Source organism: Cupressus sempervirens, chromosome 10, assembly GCF_028749045.1.
Source record: "Cupressus sempervirens isolate cs-2001-9-10 chromosome 10, ASM2874904v1, whole genome shotgun sequence".
In the NCBI taxonomy this organism is placed as follows: domain Eukaryota; kingdom Viridiplantae; phylum Streptophyta; class Pinopsida; order Cupressales; family Cupressaceae; genus Cupressus; species Cupressus sempervirens.
The window spans coordinates 813,255,937-813,278,592 of NC_143127.1; the positions used below are offsets into that span (position 1 = coordinate 813,255,937).

Below are 22,656 nucleotides of genomic sequence, written 5' to 3' on the forward strand. Positions count from 1 at the left end.
GATTTAAAGAACATTCCATGCACCCATTATTGAATAAATCATAAAGAAACAATAACATCATTAAATAGAAGATAATTTGATCATAATGCACATGCCACATACTTAAAGTTAAAAACTTAAAAGTCAAACATCGATTACATATGTACAATACTACAAACTACAAAGTTACAAACTTACAAAGGTAAATTGCTAAAAGTAAATACTATATTACTAGTAATTAAAGTCAAACTAAGATAAATCCATGCAAACCATCAAAATGTATATGTATTATCATTTATGCATTATGAAATCCAACACATCAAGATTCAATAGTCATCATCAAATTCAAATGTTCCAAATGCTGATCATATATTAAGTTACTATTAAACTGTTAAACAAAATGTTAAAACAAGACTATAAGTCTACAGCTATGGCTCCTAGTCGGAGTCCTCATCATCATCCTCATCCTCATCATCATCGTCATCGTCATCCTCATCCCCAACCTCAGCCTCAACCTCAGGCTCAGGCTCAGTATAATCTACAAAATGCCTCTTAGTAAGGCATCTAAGGTAGGTCCTGGATGTCTCAATAGCCATAGCATCAGCTCGTGAGGTGCCTCTAGGATCAACTGTACTCTCTGCCTCTGGCTCTGCCAATCTCTGTGAGCTGCCACTAGGAACAATTGGAGCTCTCTGGTCCTCTGCTGCCATAGCCACAGCCTCAGCTTGGCCCTCTCTATTTGCTTGGTCAAGCCATTGTAGGTCCTCATCATCAAAGATAGGATCAGTAGCCTCAGTGATCCAATTAGACTCTGGATCAACCTCCTCTAGAGTAATCAGAGAGGTGTCACTATCCAAAATCTCCCTGATCCTAATGCGCAGGTTGTAGTGCACAAAGACTAGACTATTCATTTTCTGCACAGACAACCTGTTACGCCTCTTCGAGTGGATGTGCTCGAACATGCTCCAGTTGCGCTCACATCCAAAAGCGCTACTTGGCCGGCTCAAAATGCGGATGGCGATTTGCTGAAGGTTTTTGGTTGAAGGCCCAAACATTTGCCACCATCTATCTGAATTTTGAAAAAAAAATAACAAAAAAATATTAGTCTCATTTCAAAATTTGAGCTTTAAGTTTAAAGCTAGAAATTTATAAACTAGATTGTATAAGGCTTAAGCTGCAACCTTTACCTGGCTGCAATTTTGTACGACCTTCTTTGCAAATTTGACTTGAAAAAATGAGCCCTGATGCATTATTATAGGCATCCATCTCAAGCAATATATCTGTGGGATTAGGAGACATCTTCGATACCACTGTGTATAGTCCACTAAGAACCTCCTCATCTGCCTTGAAATCATCAAGGAAACGGTATGCCGGATTGAGGTAATAGGCTGCTGCGTGGATGGGCTTATGAAGCTGATTTTGCCATCTATCAATTATGTCCCAAATAGGGCCATAGTTTTCCTCAACTCCTACATATTTGGCCTTAATAGTCTTCTTGACCCTATCCATGCCCTCATGAATGTAGCCCATAGAGGGCTTCTCACCATCAACAACTCGTAGGAGGGCTACAAGGGGCTTGGTGATCTACAGATCAATTAAAGAAAAAAACAATTTAGCGAATGATGAAACTTTGCAAAGTTGCACAATGAATATAAATAAAAAATATGTATGAGACATTAATTTATAAAATTTTAAGACTTAAGCTTTTAAAATTTAAAATTTAAATTTTAAATTACCTCCACAATCTTCGAACATGGCTCCCAAAAATCATCATCGTCATAAATGCATTTTGTTGCATCTATCCCTGTAGGGCTGCTCGCAAAGGAGGAGGAACTCCATTCTGGACCAACAAACATGCACCTCAACTCTAACCTTGAACTTAGCAAGGATTTTAGTGTGATAAAGTTAGAGGCAAATCTTGTGATACCAGGACGAGCCAACTCCTTTCCCTTCGTGTATTTCCTCATAGTGCTGAGGACCAAGGCATGATTATAGATGAACTTACAAAGATTTTTGGCCTTGGTAACACATGATTTCACCCATACAAGCTTGCCAATATCCTCTAACATGAGGTCGATGCAATGGGCCGCACATGGAGTCCAAAAGATTTTTGGGTGTCTCTCCATCAATAGTTTTCCTGCAGCAATTTTAAATTAGTTAGTAAACAATGAAAATTTTTGATGTATTAAAAAACTTTTAATTTTCAAAATTTAATGAAAAACTAAAACAAATTTTTTAGAAGTAGAACTTAGAAAGTTAGAAGTTCAAATTTTACCTGCAGTAACATAATTAGCTGCATTATCTGTCACCACTTGGACAACATTGTCTTCCCCCACCTCCCTTATGACCTCCTCAATAGTCTCACATAAGAATTTTGCATTTTTCACACATGAGGAAGCATCTATGGACCTCAAAAACATGGTGGATCCTAAAAGTGAAAATTAAACAAAATAATTATTATTCAAGAATCAAGAATCAATACTCAATAAAACAAAATTTTCGTTATTCAATAATAGTATACATTAAATTTTAGACTTCAAGAAGTAGAGCATGATGAATTACCTCCGCTAGAAACAAGAAAATTTAGGAGGGTTCTGGACCTCCTATCTGTCCATCCATTTGTCATGATTGTACACCCCTTTTGGCTCCAAATCTTTTTGTGGTCCTCCAACTCAAGTTTCATCTCCTCAACCATATCTAGCAAGAGGGGGCCACTCAACTCATCTTCAGTGGGGGCTTTGAACCCCGCACCACAGATGGAAACTGCATCAATCATCCCCTGCCAATAAGGAGTTCTATTACATTTATAAAAACATTTTAATTAGCATATTTCAAATTTTCAACATCAAGTTAAAAGTATAAAATTGAATATAAATTTTAAAACTTAAAACGTAAAACAATCAAATATAAATGAAGTTGAAAACTTGAAGTACTTGGCTGCTATAAATGGAATGTCGCAGAAAAACCAAAACTTGCAAATTGCTCTTACTCCAGCTTCATGTATCTCCCTATTCCAGCCCATGCTCTCAAGTGAGGGTTGCACACCAGGAGTGGTACGCGGTACAAAAAAGTTTCCCAACTTATTAGATTTTTTGACTCTAAGACGAAGAAGAGCAGCACTACTAGAAGGGGCAGCAGCAGTAGCACCACTAGAAGTGCAAGGAATAGATGTAGAAGAAGCACGAGCAACAGAAGCACTAGGACGATAGGGGGGACGGGAAGAACCTTCTCCAACATAGCCTACTGACTCAGAAACATTTGTAGATGAGTGTGGAAGGGAACTAGAACCAATCAAAGCTAACTCTTTTAATTTTTTTTTTTAAAATTCTTTTTCTTGTTCATATTTTTCCAAGGCTACATAACAAAAACGTTGAGCCTCAACAGATGTAGCTCCACAAGGCTCAATATCATGACCACGTAAGCCAGCAATATGGTATTTTAATCTATTTATCCCCCCACTATTAATGGTTTTGCAAAATAGGCATTTTGTTTGAGTTCTATTTCTACCCGGAAATTCTATGGTGAACTTCCAACACTCATCTTTTTTGTTGCCTTTAGAGAGCTTGGGTTTTTTACCTCCAGAAGCCATTATGACTTAATTAAGGAACAATGTAAAGGTTGCTGCAATAAGACATTTTCGACCAAATATTACCATTTCAGCATTGCATTTTATGAAGATCTAAAGTAAAAAAAAAACTCATAAACAAACAAAAAAAATTCATGCAAAAAACCCATAAGCATAGACAAAAAAATCATCAAAATCTAAACAATCAAGTCTTACCTCTTTCAAATGCTTTAGGAAGTGTTGAGAAGAGCTCCTATAAACTCCTTGATGATCTAAATGCAAGCTCCAATGTCACAAATGCAAGCTTTTCTCCTCCTCCTTTCAGCTGGTTGCAAAACAAGAAACCTCTATTTCTCTTCTACCTCTCTCTTTCTTCTTTTCACTAGAGACTGTTATGGGAGCCCTTTTAGGGTTATATGAGTGAGATATGTAAAAAAAAAAAACATAAAAAAAAATGCAAAAAATTATATTTTTATGGCTCGGTTTCTTGCCCGCCGCGGCCGAGTCAAGAAGGCCGGGTCACGCAAGTCACTCGGTGACTCGCGAGTCATGCGAGTCACTCCTCGTGATTCGTCGCTCGCGAGTCACGAGTCATTGTGCCTCGGCGAAGTCAGCTCGGCTCGCTGACTCGCCTGACTCACGTGACTCGCGGCGAGTCATGTTACCTTGGTTTTTACACGTTAAAATTTAGTATTAAACATTTCAAGTGTTCATACATATATTTGCATTTAGCCTGTACTGCAAATCATATTTCATTGTGAGGAAAACAGTAAAACCAAAAATGTCCTTTGTATTCATCAAATGAAGGATACAACTGATATTCATAATTGGCAAAATGAAATGAAATGCTGGAAGTAAATGCCTTTCACACAATTGGCTGCGAGAGTTGTTTACCGTATGGATTAATTAAGAAACGCACACAAACAAAGAATACGAACATGAACAACAACCTGCAGAACTCTTATTATTATTCGCATATACCAACAGTACATCATGCTTTTCTCATATGATAATGATGATTACAATGCTTCCCGAAGGGGTTATAAATACTTTCCGACGAACCTTCTCGAAGGTATCGGTCGGCCAAGTACATTATACCCGCTACAAACTGTTTTACCCGTCGGCTATATAACAAGACTTCTACCGAAGGGACCCGTCGGCCCATGCACAATTTCTACCGACGACATCATCCCCCCCAAAAAGAAAAGTCGTCTCCTGATGACTAGCAAGATTAGGAGACAACCCACAATCAAGAAAAAAAAAAAAAAAACTAGAGAGGAGGGTTCCCAGAAGAGTGCTGTTGACGACGCAACTCATACACCTGATCAGTCCGGATGCGCAGATCTGTTTGAATCTGTGAATTAACTTGTACGGCCTCCTTCAGTAGAAGTGCAACATCCATAGCCTGTCTCTTGGCCAATTGTAACTCATGCTCTGCTGCATCTTTATCCTCGATAGCTGCATCCTTTTCTTGTACCACTGCTGCCATATCCTTCAATAGTTTTGCCTGCTCTGCTGCCCATGCTGCCTGCTTGTCGGCCAAATCAGTGGCTAACTTTTCTCTTGCCTCTTTTTCAACCGCTAGAGACCTCTGAGCTGCAACACTGTCTGCTGCCCTATCCGCCTCTGCGCACTGCCGCGCATAGTAAACCTCTTTGTACAGTCCCACGATCTCATGTGCCAACTTCATCATCAGAGTGTCACTCGGTCCCAACTCTGGCTCAGTGGCCCAATCTGCCAACATTTTTGGTGTCTCAATTGCCGGCCAAACTCTATCAACAAAGCAAGTTTGAAATCGCTTAGGACAAATCCCACGAATATACGCACAAATCAAATGCCACTCCCTTCGCCGAGTGAGAGCCTGAATCGCCACATCATGCCCCTTCTTTAATGCAGACTTCATAGTCTTGAGGAGGACAATAGTGATCCCGAATGGTCATTCGAGGACTTCGCCAAGGAGGATTACGGTGCCACCTTTGCTGTCGGCGCAATCACGGCATGTGGCATTCCCTCCTGAGACTGAGGCTCTGGTATAGGTGCTACTCCGGAATAGCTGGGGGACTGAATGGACAAGCCGCGCTTGTCAGGGACGAGTCGGAACTGCTGCCTCAGAAAAACACTGGCTCTATCCATGACCTCTGGTTGTGCTGGGTCTGTACACTCTTGTACTCCTCCGTCTGGTACGTTCTCTACTGGAAGTGCCTGAGCTTCTGCTGACTGTGCTACTGTAACAACTGCTGTTGGCTGACTTATGGCAGACGCCACGGGTGTTGCTACCGGAAGTGCTTCAGGAGCTGCAGAAGTCTCTCGTTCGACGGGTGCGGCCAGGTGGGCAAAGCCGACCGTAAATCCTACCCCCGGCCGGACAGGAGAAGGTCATACCCCATGTTGCCATGGTGCGGCTAGTGTGACTGCCTGGTGGGATCCTCCAATCATCAATATTGGTCGCCGAGTCTGCCCAAATCTTGGAATGTGAGCCATGTGTAGGCCTTGGGGTAACAACTCGGAAGTCATAGGAACCGTAGTATGCGGAAATAGCAAGTGGGTAGCCGTGACAATCTGAACTGCTTCATTATCCTCGCCCTCGCCTTCTTCCTCCACACTATCCTGCTCAGAAGATGTCTCCTGTCGGCCGCTGTCAGTATCATCCGCCATGTCCATTCAGGGCCTCTTTTGACCTGCTGAACCCTTCTGCCCAGAGATTGTGTCCAAGTGCTTCCATTGCATGATAGGAGGTTCTCTTGGAGCCAGTGGTCCAGGCTGTGCCTCAATCTCCTCCGTTGGAATCATCCGTGCTACAGCATCCAAGAATAGACCAATGGCGTAATGAGGCATATAGAAAGTCTTGTGCTGGAGAGTCATGAATTCATGCATCCGTTCAGCCAGCGCAGACGCCCAATCATACACTTTCCTAGTCATTATGCCGTTCATCATGGACACCTGCGGAAATGTGATATCCGATGCCCTAGAGGATCCCGTGAGCCTGCTTTTGACTAAGTCCATCAGACACTGCCATGGCCCTTCCAGAATGTCGATTTTCTTTAAACCCCTCCCCTTTGATGTCTCGGCTAATGCTGTCTGTTCAGCTTCAGTCAAATCTCCACACACTAATTTGATTAAAAATAGTTTTCCATCCTTTGGAATTTTCTTCGGCTGAATCTTTCTACCCTGCTGCCCTAGAATGCCAAAAACTCGTGTGAAATCTGCTGCTTTGAATGATACCACTAAGTTCCATCCCAGATACTGAAATGTGCTTCTACGAGAGGCTCTGCCATATGTTTCAATCATGGTACGCAGATACCCTTCATACTCTCTAATGCAAAAAACCGGCATCTGAATGGCCCATTCAACCTGTGCTCTTTTGATGCTTGCTTTGACTGGATGGTCATCAGGGGTTTCATGTCACCATTTCCGGCAATCCATTCCATTTAATCCCTCAAATTGTATACTCTGTGGTGTGACTTCAGCTGCTGCAGGTGCTATGGTTTTGCGCTTCTCCTTGCCACTGCTCGAGCCTTCATTCAAATTACTTGTACCTGCCATGCTCTTGCCTTCCACAAGTTTGGACTTTGCTAATTGTTTTTTCCATTGCCGTTTACCTGCAGACTCCATTAATTATATTTATCTTTTTCTAACGGTCTCCCAAATCCGTACAGTGAAGAATTCTTCCAAGTCCGTACGGTGAAGAGTTCTTTCAAAAATATGTATGGTAAATTGCCACCCTTGACATGCTTTTCACAATCCATACACACAGGAGGAGATTGAAAATCCGTCCAATGCAAAAGTTAGAAGAAGAATCAAATAACAAAGCCGTACCTCAAAAAGACCACAAATCCGTACCACAATTTCCCTCCTCAAATCCGTACGGTGGTTGCATTCATTGCACGCCTGAGAAAAATGCAGAATCCATACAGTATGTTGCATTATTGTTTCAAAATTTGTACATCGCCTATTAAAATTTGTATTGCTCAAGGCTCCAGGAAAATCCGTACATTGCCTTTAGTTCCACTCTTTTTGAAATCCGTACACCACAGGGATGCATTTCTAATGGAGTTCGTACTGCTTGAAAACTTGTACAATTAATGGAGATTTCCGTACACACAAAAGTATCAAGGAAAGCCGTACACTTGAAATGCTGGAAGCCTTCAGTATGGTTAATGTTTTTAACAAGCCGTACAGTGCCTTGCAAGTTGCATATTATAACTTGGCCCTTCTCCCACCTGGTCTTTGAAAATCCGTACAATGGAAATTACAACTTTTTTGGCTCCAAGTTCCGTTTGTTAATCTTTTGAGGCTTCTTCTTTTAAAAAAGCGTACGGTGGTCAGTGTTAGAGAATGCAACTTATTAGAAACCGTACAGTGCAAGGAGAATCCGTACGAAAAGCAATTCATGCAACAACTATGGAATCCGTACCTTCTTTAAAAACCGTACCATAGCCATGGAATCCGTATTTCAACCTAAAATCCTTACAGTTTTTAAACAAACCATACTACAATGCCACTTCAAATATAAGAACCCGTACGGTGCTTTTTAGAACCGTACTCCACTTAAAGAAATCCGTATAGCTGAAAACCATACAGTGCATCATTAAAAACCGTACAGTGCCTCCAAAAATCGTACTCTACTTAAGGGAAATCCGTACGGCTGGAAAACCGTACGGTGCATCACTAAAAACCGTACAGTGCCTCCAAGAAACCGTACGGTGCTTTACTTTTTTTTTTTTTTTCAATTTTTTTTTTTTTAATTTAATTTTTTTATTTTACTACAAGTCAGTGTACCTTTTTTTCCTATCGCAGAAGTCTTCCGCTCATGATATATCTTCAACTTCGACCCATTCACCGCTTGAGGCACTTCGTGTCCATCCAAAGTCCATAATTTGATTGCTCCATTGTCCGCTACTTCCCGAATCTGATACGGGCCGACCCACTTAACCTTGAACTTGCCTGGTTTGATCTCATTCCGGCCGTCGTACTTTAATACCCACTGTCCAGGCTGAAACCTGTTTAGCTTCAGGTGCTTATCGTGCCATGCCTTCCGCCTATTCTGCGTTACTTCAATTGCCCACTGTGCTAATAATCGCTTCTCCTCTAACTTGTTCAGTTTATATAGCCGCTCCCTTAAGCTTTCCATGTCGCCCAACTTGTTTTCTAGTGCTATCTGCAAGCTTGGTATCATAAATTCTGCTGGTACGACGACCTCCTGGCCAAACATCAGTTGAAACGGTGTGTGTCCTGTTGTGACTTTGTACGCCGTGCGGTAAGCCCATAGAGTAGAAGGTAATTTCTCCTCCCAATCCTCCCTTTCGACGGCGCAGGATTTGTATATAATTGATACCAGGATTTTGTTGGTAGCTTCGGCCTGTCCGTTTGCCCTCGGGTAGTACGGACTTGACAGCGAGTGGTAAATTTTGAACTCCGTGGTGAGCAGTCGGATCACATGGTTTACAAAATGTCCTCCCCTATTGCTTGTTACTTGTAATGGAATGCCATACCTAGTAATAATTTTCTCATAAATAAACTGTGCTGTACTTACCGCTGAGTTGTTTGGTAGTGCGCGCGCCTCCACCCATTTAGTCAAATATTCTGTAGCAACCATAATGTAACGGCATCTTCTGGTTTGGCTCGGCTTCAGGGGTCCTATGAAATCCAAACCCCATCGTTCAAAAAGCTCCTGAGCATGAGAAGGATTAAGAGGCATGAAATATCTTTTCAAGGGTTTTCCCACGCGTTGACATGTATCACATGCAACAACCCATTCCCTGGCATCATTGTATATTGTTGGCCACCATAATCCTGCTAGCAGTATTTTTCGTGCAGTTGTGTCCGGCCCCATGTGTCCTCCTGCCGGTCCTTCGTGCGCTTCCTTCAGTACCCGTGGAATTTCTTCCTTCAGGATACAACGCCGCAAGATTTGATCGGGTCCCATTTTATACAACAATCTATTAATCAGCTGGAATGTTCCACTCCGTATCACCAACTTCCGTTTTTCATTCGGTGGCATGGTATTTGGGAACTGTCTTGTTGACAAGTATTCGCCGATGCTTGTATACCATTCTGGCAGTGCAGCAATCAGAAACAGCTGTGCGTCAGGAAAGTCATCATTTACTCCGTTTGCCGGTTCTCCTGTTCTGATACGTGATAAATGATCCGCGCTCACATGTTTCTTTCCTGGTCGGACAATAATCTTGAACGTAAACTCCTGCAACAGGAGTAACCATCGGTTGATTCTTCCTTGAATGACTAGTTTGTTGATCATATACAACAGGGCCTGATGATCAACGTAGAATACAAATGGAGTGGCCAACAAGTAGTGTCAGAATTTCTGTACAGCATAAACCATCCCCAATGCCTCCCGTTTGGTGGTAGTATAATTTTGTTCAGCTGTTGATAGCAACCGACTGGTGAAATAGATCGGATGATCGAACCCATGGCTTCCCGTTTGTGCTAGAGTTGCTTCGATTGCATAGTTTGATGCATCCACATGCACATGAAACTCCTTCCAATCGGTTATGCCAAAATAGGTGCTGTAGCCAGGCGTACCTTGAGTCCTTCAAATGCTTCATCCTATTCCTTATCCCATCGGAACGATTCTGTCTTGGAAGTTAACTTATCCAACGGATATGCTATCTTGGCAAAATTCTTGATAAAATGCCTGTAATACCCTATATGCCCAAGGAAAGATTTTACCTCTGTCACATTGGTGGACGGCTGCATCTCCAATATGACCCGCACTTTGTCCGGATCTGTCTTTAGTCCTTCCTTATAGACTATGTGTCCGAGCAACCTTCCGTGTGGAACCATAAATCTGCATTTCTTCGGGTTAAGGGCCAAACGTGCACGGCGGCACCTTTCCATACATTCACCTAAAGCTGCCAGATGTTTTTCCTCCACACTGAACACTAACCAATCATCTAAAAATGCCTTGAAGTTTCCGACGGACATCTTCTCAAAGATGTGTAGTATGATCCGCTGAAATGTTGCAAGCGCATTGCACAGACCGAACGGCATCCGATTATAGGCATAGACCCCATCTTCTACGACAAATGTCATCTTCAGTTTATCGTCTTCTGCGATTGAGATCTGATTGTAGCCGGAAAAACCATCCATAAATGAGTAGATCTCATGTCCCGCCACCTCCTCGAGGATGCTATCCGTGAATGGGATCGGGAACGGATCCTTGATGGTGACTGCATTCAAGCATCGGAAATCAACACATATTCAGATTTGAATGGAGTCCTTCTTCAGGGAAATCACGATCGGAGATACCCATTCACTGGTCTATACCTTGAAAATAATTCCGGCTTCTAGCATCCGATTGATTTCTTCCGTAACCCGGGCCGCATAATTTTTGTTCATTTTGTAGGGCCTTTTCCGTACGGGTAGTGCTCCTTCGATTAATGGAATGCGGTGCTAACATAATTCAGGGGGTACGCCCTTCAGGTCCTTGTACGTCCATGCAAAGACATCCTTATATTCTAAAAATATCTTGAAGGCTGCTGCCTTTAGTACTGGGTCCCAATTGTCCCCTACCAGTATGTTCTGTGGTTCTGCTTCATCCCCCAAATTCATGGTCTGTAACGCGACTTCATTATATTTGATGGGTTCTTCTTTAGTGAACTGATGTGCCGGGGTCACATCGAGTGACGCATCCCCTTCCTTTATTTCAGTGAATTCCTTTGGAGAGGCATCGGTATTGTTTTCTTCTATTGTCAGTATGTTGCAGGTTGGAAACAATTCATAATTCTCTATCTGCCAATGGTACAAACCATTTATTGAATCCAGATCATCATCTCCTTCCAATCGTAAAACTCCCTCCTGATCCGATTCCATAATTTGCCCCTTTTCATCCTCTTCTCCCTCAGAATTTGACGAGAGGGCTTCATCCCCGACCATCTGAGTGTGCAGATCAATGACATAATTTCGGCCTTTGCTTTCGAGTGATAAATTATTTTTCTTCCAATCGTGCTTTGCTTTTGCTTGTATCAGCCACCCCCGACCCAAAATAGCATCGTACCCCTTCCGCTTGAGAGGAATCACAACGAAGTCCAACAGGAATGGTTGTGTTCCGATTGTCACTGGTCGTGTTGTGAGTATTCCCAATGGCTTGATTCCATGTTGATCGGCCGTTAGCAACTGGAAGGTAGGTGGCCATAATGTTGGCCGTCCCAACTTTTTTCAAGTATCCTCTGGTAGCACATTGACACCGGATCCTCCGTCGACAATTGTGTCTGTTAGCACAGTCCCGAGAATGCCCATTTCACCAACCACCGGATAGCGTCCAGAGGAAAGAGCTAACAACATCGGATCTTCTGCACTTGTACCCCCCTGTTTGTTGTTGTCTTGCTCTACGGGTTGCTTAGCTCTTGGGACTATATTTGTGAGGGCCGTACGGAGTTGAGGCATCGTGAGCAACAGATCATTTATTCTGACAGGTATCTCAGCTTGCAATATTTGCCGTACAATGTTCTGTTCTGCACAGTTCCTAACTGAGGTACTTTGCGGGTCCTTCAGGTGTGCCATTTCTGCCTGTGTTGCTTTCTAGATCTCTGCCCTTGCTTCCTCCAGTCTCTTCTTTTCTTCCACTGGGTCAGGGTATAGCTTTGCCTGTTTTCGAGTGATTGCCAGAACTTCTTCTTCGTCTGTCGCTACGGTAATCAAGTTTACCCCAGACTTCAGACACTTAGTATCATCATGATCTCCAGGTCCACACCATCAGCATAGCAACTTCGGTGTGTTCATCGTTGTGCACTCTCGGGCGAAGTGACCCCATAGATTGCATGCGCGGCATTGAACAATTGGCCGACCATTCGCATCGTACTGAATTCGACTCCTTCCTCCATTGTTGTTGTTGCCACCATTGTTATTGCTGTTGTTGTTTGGACCACGCCGGTTGTTTCTGTATCCACTTGATGTGGCACCTTCCATACTGGTGTTCCCATTCCCTCCTGACGGGGATGCCTCCTGTGACAGTAACACTTGCTGTGGTGTCCTTGTTTTTAAATTGAAAAGGCATTCCTTTACCGAGTGTCCGAGGATCTGGCAAATTTCACAAAATTGATCTTTTGGGCAGGATCCTTTCGTATGGCCTTCTTTCTTACACTCCGTGCACCATAGATCATTACCCTTAGTCTCCTTGTTCATGTTTTTGAATTCCTTCATCATTCGCATCATGTCCTTCTGAAGAGCACAAACTTTCTTGCTACTTCCCTCGTCATCGTCGCTACTATCTTCTCCTGAGGATGCATCGTCATCTGAATCGGACGAGTTGGTCTTCTTCTTCTTCGTCTTCTGGTCACTTTCGAGGTTCTTTGCCCGATTGTACGCTTCATTGTATGTGGATGGTGGCACGATCTTCATTTTCTTCCGCAGCTTCGGGTGAAGGCCTTCAATGAACCATCTTTTCTGGAGCCCATTTGCCGGCTTATTCTCCATTTTACTGATTAAGTCCTTCAATCTCCTGGCGAAGACCTGTACTGTTTCATTCTTCTTTTGTTTGGTATTGAATATCTTGGCTACAATTTGATTATCATCACGCAAAAGTTGAAATTCCGCGATGAACTCCTTCTTAATATCATCCCAACTATTTAATTTCTGTGGATCAGCATCAGTAAACCAATCAATCGCAACACCCCGTAGGGTAGCAGGAAATTGTCGGATCGATTCATTTGTATCCGTTATGCCAATGGCCCTCCAGATCGTTTCACATGTTTTACAATGTCGAATGGGATTAGCTGCTTCATCACCATCAAATTTAGAAAATTTTTCCTTCAGACCTGCCATTATTACTGTATGTCGAGGGTTTTGTTGTGTACCTGCACTGTTTTGCATTCCTGCGCTGTTTTGAGCACCCGCGCTGTTCTGAGCTCCCGCGCTGTTTTGAACACCTGCGCTGTTCTGCACACCCGCGCTGTTTCCAAGACCCGTGCTGTTCTGCGCACTCGCACTGTTTTCTACAGCCGTGCTGTTTTCAACACTCGCGCTGTTTGGTGAAGAAGAAGGTACGTCAACTGAAGCTGTCCGTTCCAGAAGTATATCTCGAACGAAGAGGTCACTCCACGCTCGTGCTCCTTCGGCACTTCGAGCCATGCGAGTCGATCTCCTTCCGTCAGGATTCTCTTCCCGTGGCGTATGCAGGTTCAGAAACTCTTCCCTCGCTTCTTCCACCAAATCAAGCCGTTGTCGAGTCTCCTTCAACAATCCTTCCATGCTCTTGTTTCCGTCGGAAATCTTCTGAAACCTCCTTCGACGCTCTATTTGCTGAGCCAAAATTAAATTTTCCTGCGCAACGCGTATGTCATCTTTTTCCTTCAGTTTACTCTTATCTTTGTTCAACTGATTCGGCATTTAATTCATATCCGCCTGCCTGCGTGCCAGATCCATTGGGCAATGGCGCCAAATGTTTACCGTATGGATTAATTAAGAAACGCACACAGACAAAGAATACGAACATGAACAGCAACTAGCAGAACTCTTATTATTATTCGCATATACCAACAATACATCATGCTTTTCTCATATGACAATGATGATTACAATGCTTCCCGAAGGGGTTATAAATACTTTCCGACAAACCTTCCCGAAGGTATCGGTCTGCCAGGTACATTATACCCGCTACAAACTGTTTTACCTGTCAGCTACATAACAAGACTTCTACCGAAGGGACCCGTCGGCCGATGCATAATTTCTACCAACGACAAGAGTAGCCTCTAAATTTGCTAATACATATCTCTATTCTATGAAGCTGCATAGCATGAAAGAAAAGAAACATAGAGAATGATGCATATCCTCCAAGTGTCTGAGTCCTGCATACATAAGAGAATGCGTTAGATCCAATGGATCTAAGCAATGGCGGAAACACCTCAGCTTATACATAAATATTCCATGCCATTGTCACATCATGCACTTGCATAAAATTGAAACATGTAACAGCATATCAGAGGAAATCATCATTACATCGAGATTTTATTGTTTGCATGTTTACTGCTTGTGCATAATCTTATCTCTCATAGGTATGCGTATATAACTATAGGCTCCCATAAGGATTATTGAGCCTGGCATATGCATGAGAGATAGGAAAAGAAGCTGATTGGAAATACAGCTAAAGTATTAAAGGCTATACAGATAAAGGTAATGTTTTCACAAAGAGATATAAACAGTCACAATAAGCTATAGGCTTATAGCAACAAATTTATCAAAGAAAAGAAGTACTTCATTTGAATATCATTTTAGATGCATTTCAACAAAAGATTTTTTTAATTAAAACATCAAATTATGCTAAGGACCAGATTGTGGAACAATGAGGGAGTTTGTGTATGAATTCAAGTGATGAGAAATTGTTCTGTAAGTATAATTCAGAAGGGTGTATTACAAATGTTAGAAAGAATGCAACTCTTGCAGAGAATATAAAGTTCTATTACACATTTAGAAATGCTAGCAAAAGTATATGTACATAATGTGTTATGTAACAACAGGAGTGAATCTTCAGGAGCATTTTCAGCCTCACCTTATCACAATGATCTACACGTTCTGATACAATTTTCAGCAAAGTTAGATGTATGATCTAACCAGAAGACACCATGTTGCTACAAGAAAGTACAAGAGTTTGTGCAATATGAAATGAGCAAGGTGTTAATGACAAAATACAAATTTCTTATGTCTCAACAAATGTCAGAATGGATGCAAGGATTTTGTGACACTGTAAAATTCGAAGTGTTCAAATACTGTCATCAAAGTCTTACATGAAAAATGATCAAAAATTCCAAGCCATGAAAGTATTAACAATATGTGCAAATTTCATGAAAGTATACATCTATAGTAACCCACAGAGACCAAAGAAGTGAATAGAGGGTTTTATGGACAGAAGGTAGTTTGTCTTTCTGGAAAACTTATTTGGGATTAAAAAAAGAAAAATGTTGAAGCATAGCTGCACACAGGATTTATCAACGTATGTAATAGGAAATTAATATTACAGAGCGAACACCTTCAATAAAGCAAGAGAAGATAAAGTGGCTGCTATAGCAATCTATTTTATAATATATTCTTCAAAATCCAACTGGTAGCTTAAGATATGCATATTCCAAGAAGTAGCACTTGCTAATTTTCTTATAGAAGGAAAATTTAGATTCTACACAACATTGAAGCTACAGCCAAATCTTCTAATGAAATTTCAAGAAAATCTAAGCAAGCATGACCTAGTAAATATGGCATAAATTTCAAGCTTCAGCAAAGATTTGTCATAACCCTATATTGGAATATAATTAACAATCTTAATATTTTAGTTGATGATTATTGATAATAATATCAATAAATCTATTTAATAAATAATAATATTATTAAGTATCAAAATAATGATACTTTAGAGTTTGAAAATATAAACAATATAATATTGTAAACTACTAAATGAATAACAAATAAAAACTCCCTAATCCCCTTTATACAAATGAATCTAATATAGGTGATTAAGCATTACATTGAATATTATTCAAAAGTATGGAATTGATAAGAGACACGGCTGGTCAAGATGATCATTCACAATAAACCTCGCATATTTATGAGGATTAGTGGGCCAAGAAAGGGAAGGGCGGAAATCAAAAAGGCAATTATTATAAGGAATGAGATCACAGATAGAACAGAAGCAGGTACCATTTCCTTCACAAAAGCTAACCGTACCAATTAGGAAGCATTGAACAATCATTATTGAATAGGAAAAAAAACAAAAAGAATTACTAGGGGCAGCATAAAAGAATAGCTACGACATCAGACAAGGTAAAGACCAACGAATGAAAAGGACATTCAAATTCATAACAGTCAATGACTAGGAAAGGATACCCATAGACGTGCAAGATAAACTCATAAGATCGAGACAAAAATTACTTCAACACAGGGATTGATAGTGAGCCATTGATAAGAGGAACACAATATATGATATTCTAAAGTAGAGATCACCGAATATTGAAATAAAGATACAATAGAATGCCTATATTGTGGAAGGAATTAGTCATCAAACAGATTACATTGAAATGGTGAGAACCAACACAAACATATTAATAGTATATATCCGCGGTATAAGAAAGAAGTCCTACACAGACAAGAAGAGGAAGCTATTAAGGAAGAGGAATGTGGTAGAAACACTCAATAAGATAAAAAAATTGATTCTTATTAGAGACGAGACGAGAAATATAGAGACTGATAATATAGAAGATAAATAAAGGAATCTAAAATTGGCAATGTGCATTCCATCAATATTAGTTGGAGATGTGGATTTGATAGGACAGGAGACGTTCAATCCCGAAACATCAGTCTATGTACATCAAGAGTGGCTTAACTAGTGAATCGACAATATCGTTGTTGGAGATTAATAATTAGTGATATTAGAAATTGATGAAAGATCCTTGATGGATCTCTGCTGCAAATTTGCTGTAGATTTATTTTATTTTTATTTTTTCCTGTTTATTAATGTTTTCTTGTAGAACTAGATGGAAATGCAGAAGAGTTTGTTTGTTTTTGTGTTTTTGATGATTATTCCACATAGAAATGAGAAGTAACAAATGGCAAGAAAAGAGTCTGAAAATAAATAACAATATGCAGTAAAGTCAAAGTTCATACAAATCGTACCAGGCAGATCTCTGAATTAGAGAGCCAAATAAAAGATCCAGTACATTTCCTCTAACAATGACGCCACAACTGGCTGATAAGATGCAAGATTCTGCTGTTGAGTAACCGATTTTTCTATGTATCCAAGTGCTGCAAATGACAGAGTACTGCTGCAAGTACGGCTGCAAGAAATAGCAGTGTACAACTGCTAGAATTCACCTCCCATACGCCAAAGAACATGCCCAACAAAACAAACTGTAGGCCCAAGCTGAAGTGGCGTCTACCTTCCTCCTGAATACTGTTGAAATTGCTGACAAACCAATACCCAATGCTGCTGAGGGATACGTCCCAGCCAGCAATTAACCTGGGGTTTGTGTCCCAGAATGCAAATCGCTCAAGCAGAGCAAATCTGAAAAGAAGTGTTTGAAAAATATGCATAATCATGAGAAATGGCGCCCATCTCCTTATAACCCCTTGCAAAGCAATTCGAACCCTAAAGTGACCCCCAATTGGCGTTGGCTATAAAAATGAATTAAATCTTATTTTAAAGTGACCATGTCACTAGAAAATGACCTTTTCCACCATAGTAATAAATCCGCTCACCGAATTGCCCCGAGACCAAAGAGGAAGGTTTAGAGAATTTCAAGACCTTTCCAACGAGCTATCATAACATGGGATACGCATTCATATGAGGCCAAAATTCCTTTATTATTCCAAAATGGCTATTAACTTAGCCTTATTTAAATATTAAACGCTAACTTAGGAAATATTAAAAAATATAACCCAAATAGCCATAAACTGCCCAACTGACATCACAAACCATAAAATCATCTTGTCACCTGTCTGTGACCGAAGTCGGAAATCAAGGATCCACTGGCAGTCTCATCCCTAAAATCTAGGGATGCTCCTAAAATTTAGGAAACAAGCCCTATCCCTCTGAAATTGAACCCAAAGGGTCATCTCATGGAAACCCAGCCTTGGGAATGATCATACCTCCTAAAAAGTAGGAATGAACCCCATAAATGTAGGAACTGCCTCCTAAAAACAAGGAACGTCACCGAACTGATCAATAGCCACCAGAAAACCAAGTCCCCAACATTGAATAACCATACTGGGTCTCTATCCAACCCTGTCAGCCTACAAGACCCCATAATAAGCTGACTCACATGTCTCTGTTAGACTGAGCTAGAGTGGGGACATGACAGTCCTCCCCTCTTAGAGATGCTTTCCCACAAGCAACTGTAATGCAAGATGCTGTAAAATGCTCTCACCCTCCCAGGTGGCATCCTCTATGGGAAGATCTCTCCATCGAACCAAATGCTCTCGAATCACTCGGCTTCTCAGCTGCTGTTCCCTCACCTCAAGAATCTCATCAAGGACCAAAATCAATTTACCTTCCTCATTTATAAGAGGTAATTCGGGTGAAACTATAATATGCTGTCCAAGGGCCTTTTTCAGGCAAGATACATGAAATACATTATGAACTTTGCTGCCCTGTGGTAACTCAATCTCATATGCAACCTCTCCCACTCGCCTAAGTACCCTGTATGGACCATAAAAACGTGGTTTGAGCTTCTCAGCTCCTCCCCTTTTTAGGGTGCTCTGCCGATATGGTTGTAAACGCAGAAAGACCATATCATCCACCTCAAATGCCCTCTCAATCCTGTGCCTGTCAGCGTACATCTTTTGCTGATTTTTGGCCTGCTGCAAATTCTCCTTAAGAGATCTCATGACATCCTGGTTCTCTTGTAACCAATCCTGAGCCAAGGGAACTCTACTGTCACCAAATGCCAAATCAGTGAAAGATAATGCCTTATATCCATAGAGAGCTTTGAAAGGCGTCATGCCAATGGACATATGATGCGTAGTATTATAACAATACTCGCCCAAATGCAGCCAACGCACCCATGCTTTTTGCTGCCCTGACACATAGTTACGCAAATATCCCTCAACCCATTTGTTAACTATTTCTGTCTGCCCATCCGTTTGAGGGTGGTAACTAGTACTAGGTGTTAGCAAAGTACCAGCTAGTGTAAAAAGTTCCTGCCAAAAGGAACTCATGAATCTGCTGTCCCTATCACTCACAATGGTGTTGGGAAGACCATGAACTCGAGGAAGACTTGTAATGAAATCCATGGAGATCCTTGTCCACTTCTGTTCCGGTATAGGCAAGGGTTGCAATAATCCCGCTGGGTAGGTATGCTCCGACTTGTTCTGCTGACAAGTCATACACTCACGGACATGGTGTAAAACATCATCTTTGAGACCCTTCCAAGAGAATCTCTCACGTACCGCCCTGTAAGTCTTACCATATCCTGGGTGTCTGGCTGTAGGAATATCATGGAGAGCATGCAAAATTTGTTCCTTCAACTGAGAACCCGGAACAAGGTAAACCCTGTCTTTATAGTAGATAATATCATCTACCACATTGTATCTGTCATCCACTATTAATCCCTCCATAATCTCACACATCTGTAGAGTCCCATCCTTCTTCTTAACAAGCACTATAGAAGAAACAAAGGGGCTGGAACTAGGTCGAATGAAACCCATGTCCAATAGCTCATGAATAGTCTTCTCAATTTCATCCTTATAGGCTCTAGGATGACGGTATGGGGTAGTAATCACTGGCTTTGCTCCATCCTCCAACTCTATACCATGCTCAAACCGTCTATCTGGTGGCACTCCAGGAGGTGTATCACCAAACACTCTACTGTGACGATCCATCACTGACTGAATGTCCACATGAAATACACAGCCATCCTGAGATATGGGTGTTTTGGATTTAACCAAACAGTGTGTAGCCCAAAGCACATCATTATGCCTAAGGATGGTCTCCATCCTGCGAGAAGTCACCTCCCTGGGTCCACCATCTGACGCTGCCCTCAAAATCACCTTTTTCCCGGCAAAAAGAAACTCTAACTGCATACGGTGGTGATCAATAATGTAACACCCAATACCCTGTAACCACTGCATGCCCAAAACCACATCATAATCTTCTATGGGAAGCACATAGAAGTCATCAATCAAAGTATAATCTCCCATCTGAATACTAAGCTGTGGAATCCGCTTGGTACAACCCAAAATGGCATCATCAGCCACCTTCACTCCAAAACCACCAAACTCCTCGTACTGTAAGCCATGCCTCTCAACTAATTTTTGATCAATAAAGTTATGCGTAGCACCTGTGTCTACCAAACTGGTGATCCGCTTACCCTTAAGTGTACCTTTCAACCGAAAGGCATGAAACTTAGGATAACTACAAAAGGTAGCCATAGCTACTTTAGCTGATGCCACAGGCTCAACGGTGTCTAACTCCAACTGTGTCGGAAAATGCTCAACATCCTCTGTATTATCCTCAATATCAGTATCAGGAACCTCCTCATCTCCTAACTCAGAAGTCACCTCAATCAAATGAACCTTTCCTTTACCCATGCAACGGTGTCCTGGTTCCCATGGTTCTTTGTAGGAAAAACACAACTTTTTGCTCCTCAATTCATTCCTCGTCTCCTGATTCATCCAAGGAGTTTTAGACGAGGTCCCTCCTTTGTTCTGTGTCGTATTGGCCTTCTGTGCAGGCCGTGAATCTCTAAATGGTTTCTTATCTGCCTGATAAGAAGTGGGAACAGTATCCAATCTCAATGTCACATCAATAGCCTCCTTAAGAGTAGCTGGTTGGAAAGCACGTACCAATCCTTTTAGTCTATTTTGCAAACCCTCAATAAACAACATCACACTACGTTTCTGGGGCATATCCGGTACCATAACTGCAATATGCTAGAACTCATTAATATAGGCTTTTGCATGACCAGCTTGTTTAAGGTGAGCCAACTCCCTGTAATAAAGTTCTGTATCCTTACGGTCAAATCGTGCAATGAGTCGCTCGGTGAACTCAGCATAGAAGTGAACTAAGGCGTGATGCTGGGTGACCAATCCATGGTGCCACCAATCATAGGCAATCCCCTCTAAATGCAACACAACAAACTGAATAGCCTCACGCTCAGGCATGGGCCTCAATGAAAGGTATATGTCCAGCTTGTGGACCCAAGCTCGTGCACTAGTGTCTCCTAAGCCATTATATGGGGCCAATGTAATCTTCCCAGTAGCTCTATTGAGGTCATAATTATGCTGCTGTTGTGGTAGTCTATTACCACGATCTCCCCTGAACCTGGTTGTATCTCTATGCTGTGCACAATACTGGAGAAGAGAGAAGACGTCCCTAACCTCAGGAGGTAGAGCTCTCCACTTAGTTGTGGCCGTCAAAACTGACTCCTGAAACCCCACTTCTGGTGGTTCCACCTGCGCTGGCCGTTCAACTAGTATGAATTGGGGAAGCAATGGCCTATTCGTAGTAGGTGTACGATGGCGATGCCTCCTACTGGAATGAAGGGAGCTCCCAACTGAAGAATGGGACTGATGGCTGCGTTGACTACCAGCCACTGAAACTGATCTACTTTGCCTGCCTCTGTGTCCACCCATCTCCAAACGCTCCAAGGTATCCTGTAACCTGTCTAGAGCCTGAGCGATCCTGGGCTGAGTAGTGAATAGGGTCTGCACCATCTCTCTTTCTTCTGCCTCTGTAGGCATGCCGTCACCAGCAACACCCTGTGCCTCACCCATAGCTGGTATCTGTGCGTCTCTGGCGGCCTCTGCTTGCCACTGGTTTCTCCTGCGCTCGTAGAATCTGTGTATTTCTCCACCAGGATGCATAGATTTGTATTCAATCCACCAACTAGTGACTACCCAGATGCTAAAATGATTTATTAAAAACTATTATCCAATACCCAGATGTCAAAATGAATTATCAAAACTTTTAAGCCAATACCCAGATGCTGAAATGAATTATCAAAACTTTTTATCCAATACCCAGATGCCAAAATATGTTGTGACAATTTCTCACAAACCCTACAGGCTGGCAAGATGTAGGCCCTGATACCACAGAAAGATCCCTGATGGATCTCTGCTGCAAATCTGCTGTAGATTTATTTTATTTTTGTTTTTTCCTGTTTATTAATGTTTTCTTGTAGAACTAGACGGAAATGCAGAAGAGTTTGTTTGTTTTTGTGTTTTTGATGATTATTCCACATAGAAATGAGAAGTAACAAATGAAAAGAGAAGAGTCTGAAAATAAATAATAATATGTAGTAAAGTCAGAGTTGATACAAATCGTACCAGGCAGATCTCTGAATTAAAGAGCCAAATAAAAGATCCAGTACATTTCCTCTAACAATGACGCCACAACTGGCTAATGAAAATGGGCTGATAAGATGCAAGATTTTGCTGCTGAGTAACCGATTTTTCTATGTATCCAAGTGCTGCAAATGATAGAGTACGGCTGCAAGAAATGGCAGTGTACGGCTGCTAGAATTCACCTCCCATATGCTAAAGAACATGCCCAACAAAACAAACTGTAGGCCCAAGCTGAAGTGGCGTCTACCTTCCTCCTGAATACTGTTGAAACTACTGACAAACCAATACCCAATGCTGCTGAGGGTTACATCCCAACCAGCGATTACCCTGGG

At 41.7% G+C, this 22,656-nt stretch overlaps 1 protein-coding gene across 1 annotated transcript; it reads right to left on the bottom strand.

The window, feature by feature from the left end:
• Window positions 1-1,706: 1,706 nt before the first annotated feature.
• LOC149536422 (uncharacterized) lies at window positions 1,707-2,605 on the bottom strand. The gene is made up of 3 exons (XM_089806286.1): window positions 2,542-2,605; window positions 2,255-2,407; window positions 1,707-2,116 (listed from the first exon to the last, which is right to left on the bottom strand). The coding sequence occupies exons 1-3, from the start codon at window positions 2,603-2,605 to the stop codon at window positions 1,707-1,709; spliced, it is 627 nt and encodes a 208-aa protein (XP_089662412.1).
• Between the last annotated feature and the right edge of the window lie 20,051 nt (window positions 2,606-22,656).

Excerpts from the sequence above, each read along its gene's own strand:
- LOC149536422 (XM_089806286.1), bottom strand. The coding sequence starts at position 2,605 with ATGACAAATGGATGGACAGATAGGAGGTCCAGAACCCTCCTAAATTTT. Across the intron at positions 2,408-2,541 it reads TTTTCTTGTTTCTAGCGGAG|GATCCACCATGTTTTTGAGG; the intron begins GTAATTCATCAT and ends TTTCACTTTTAG. Across the intron at positions 2,117-2,254 it reads AGCTAATTATGTTACTGCAG|GAAAACTATTGATGGAGAGA; the intron begins GTAAAATTTGAA and ends AAATTGCTGCAG.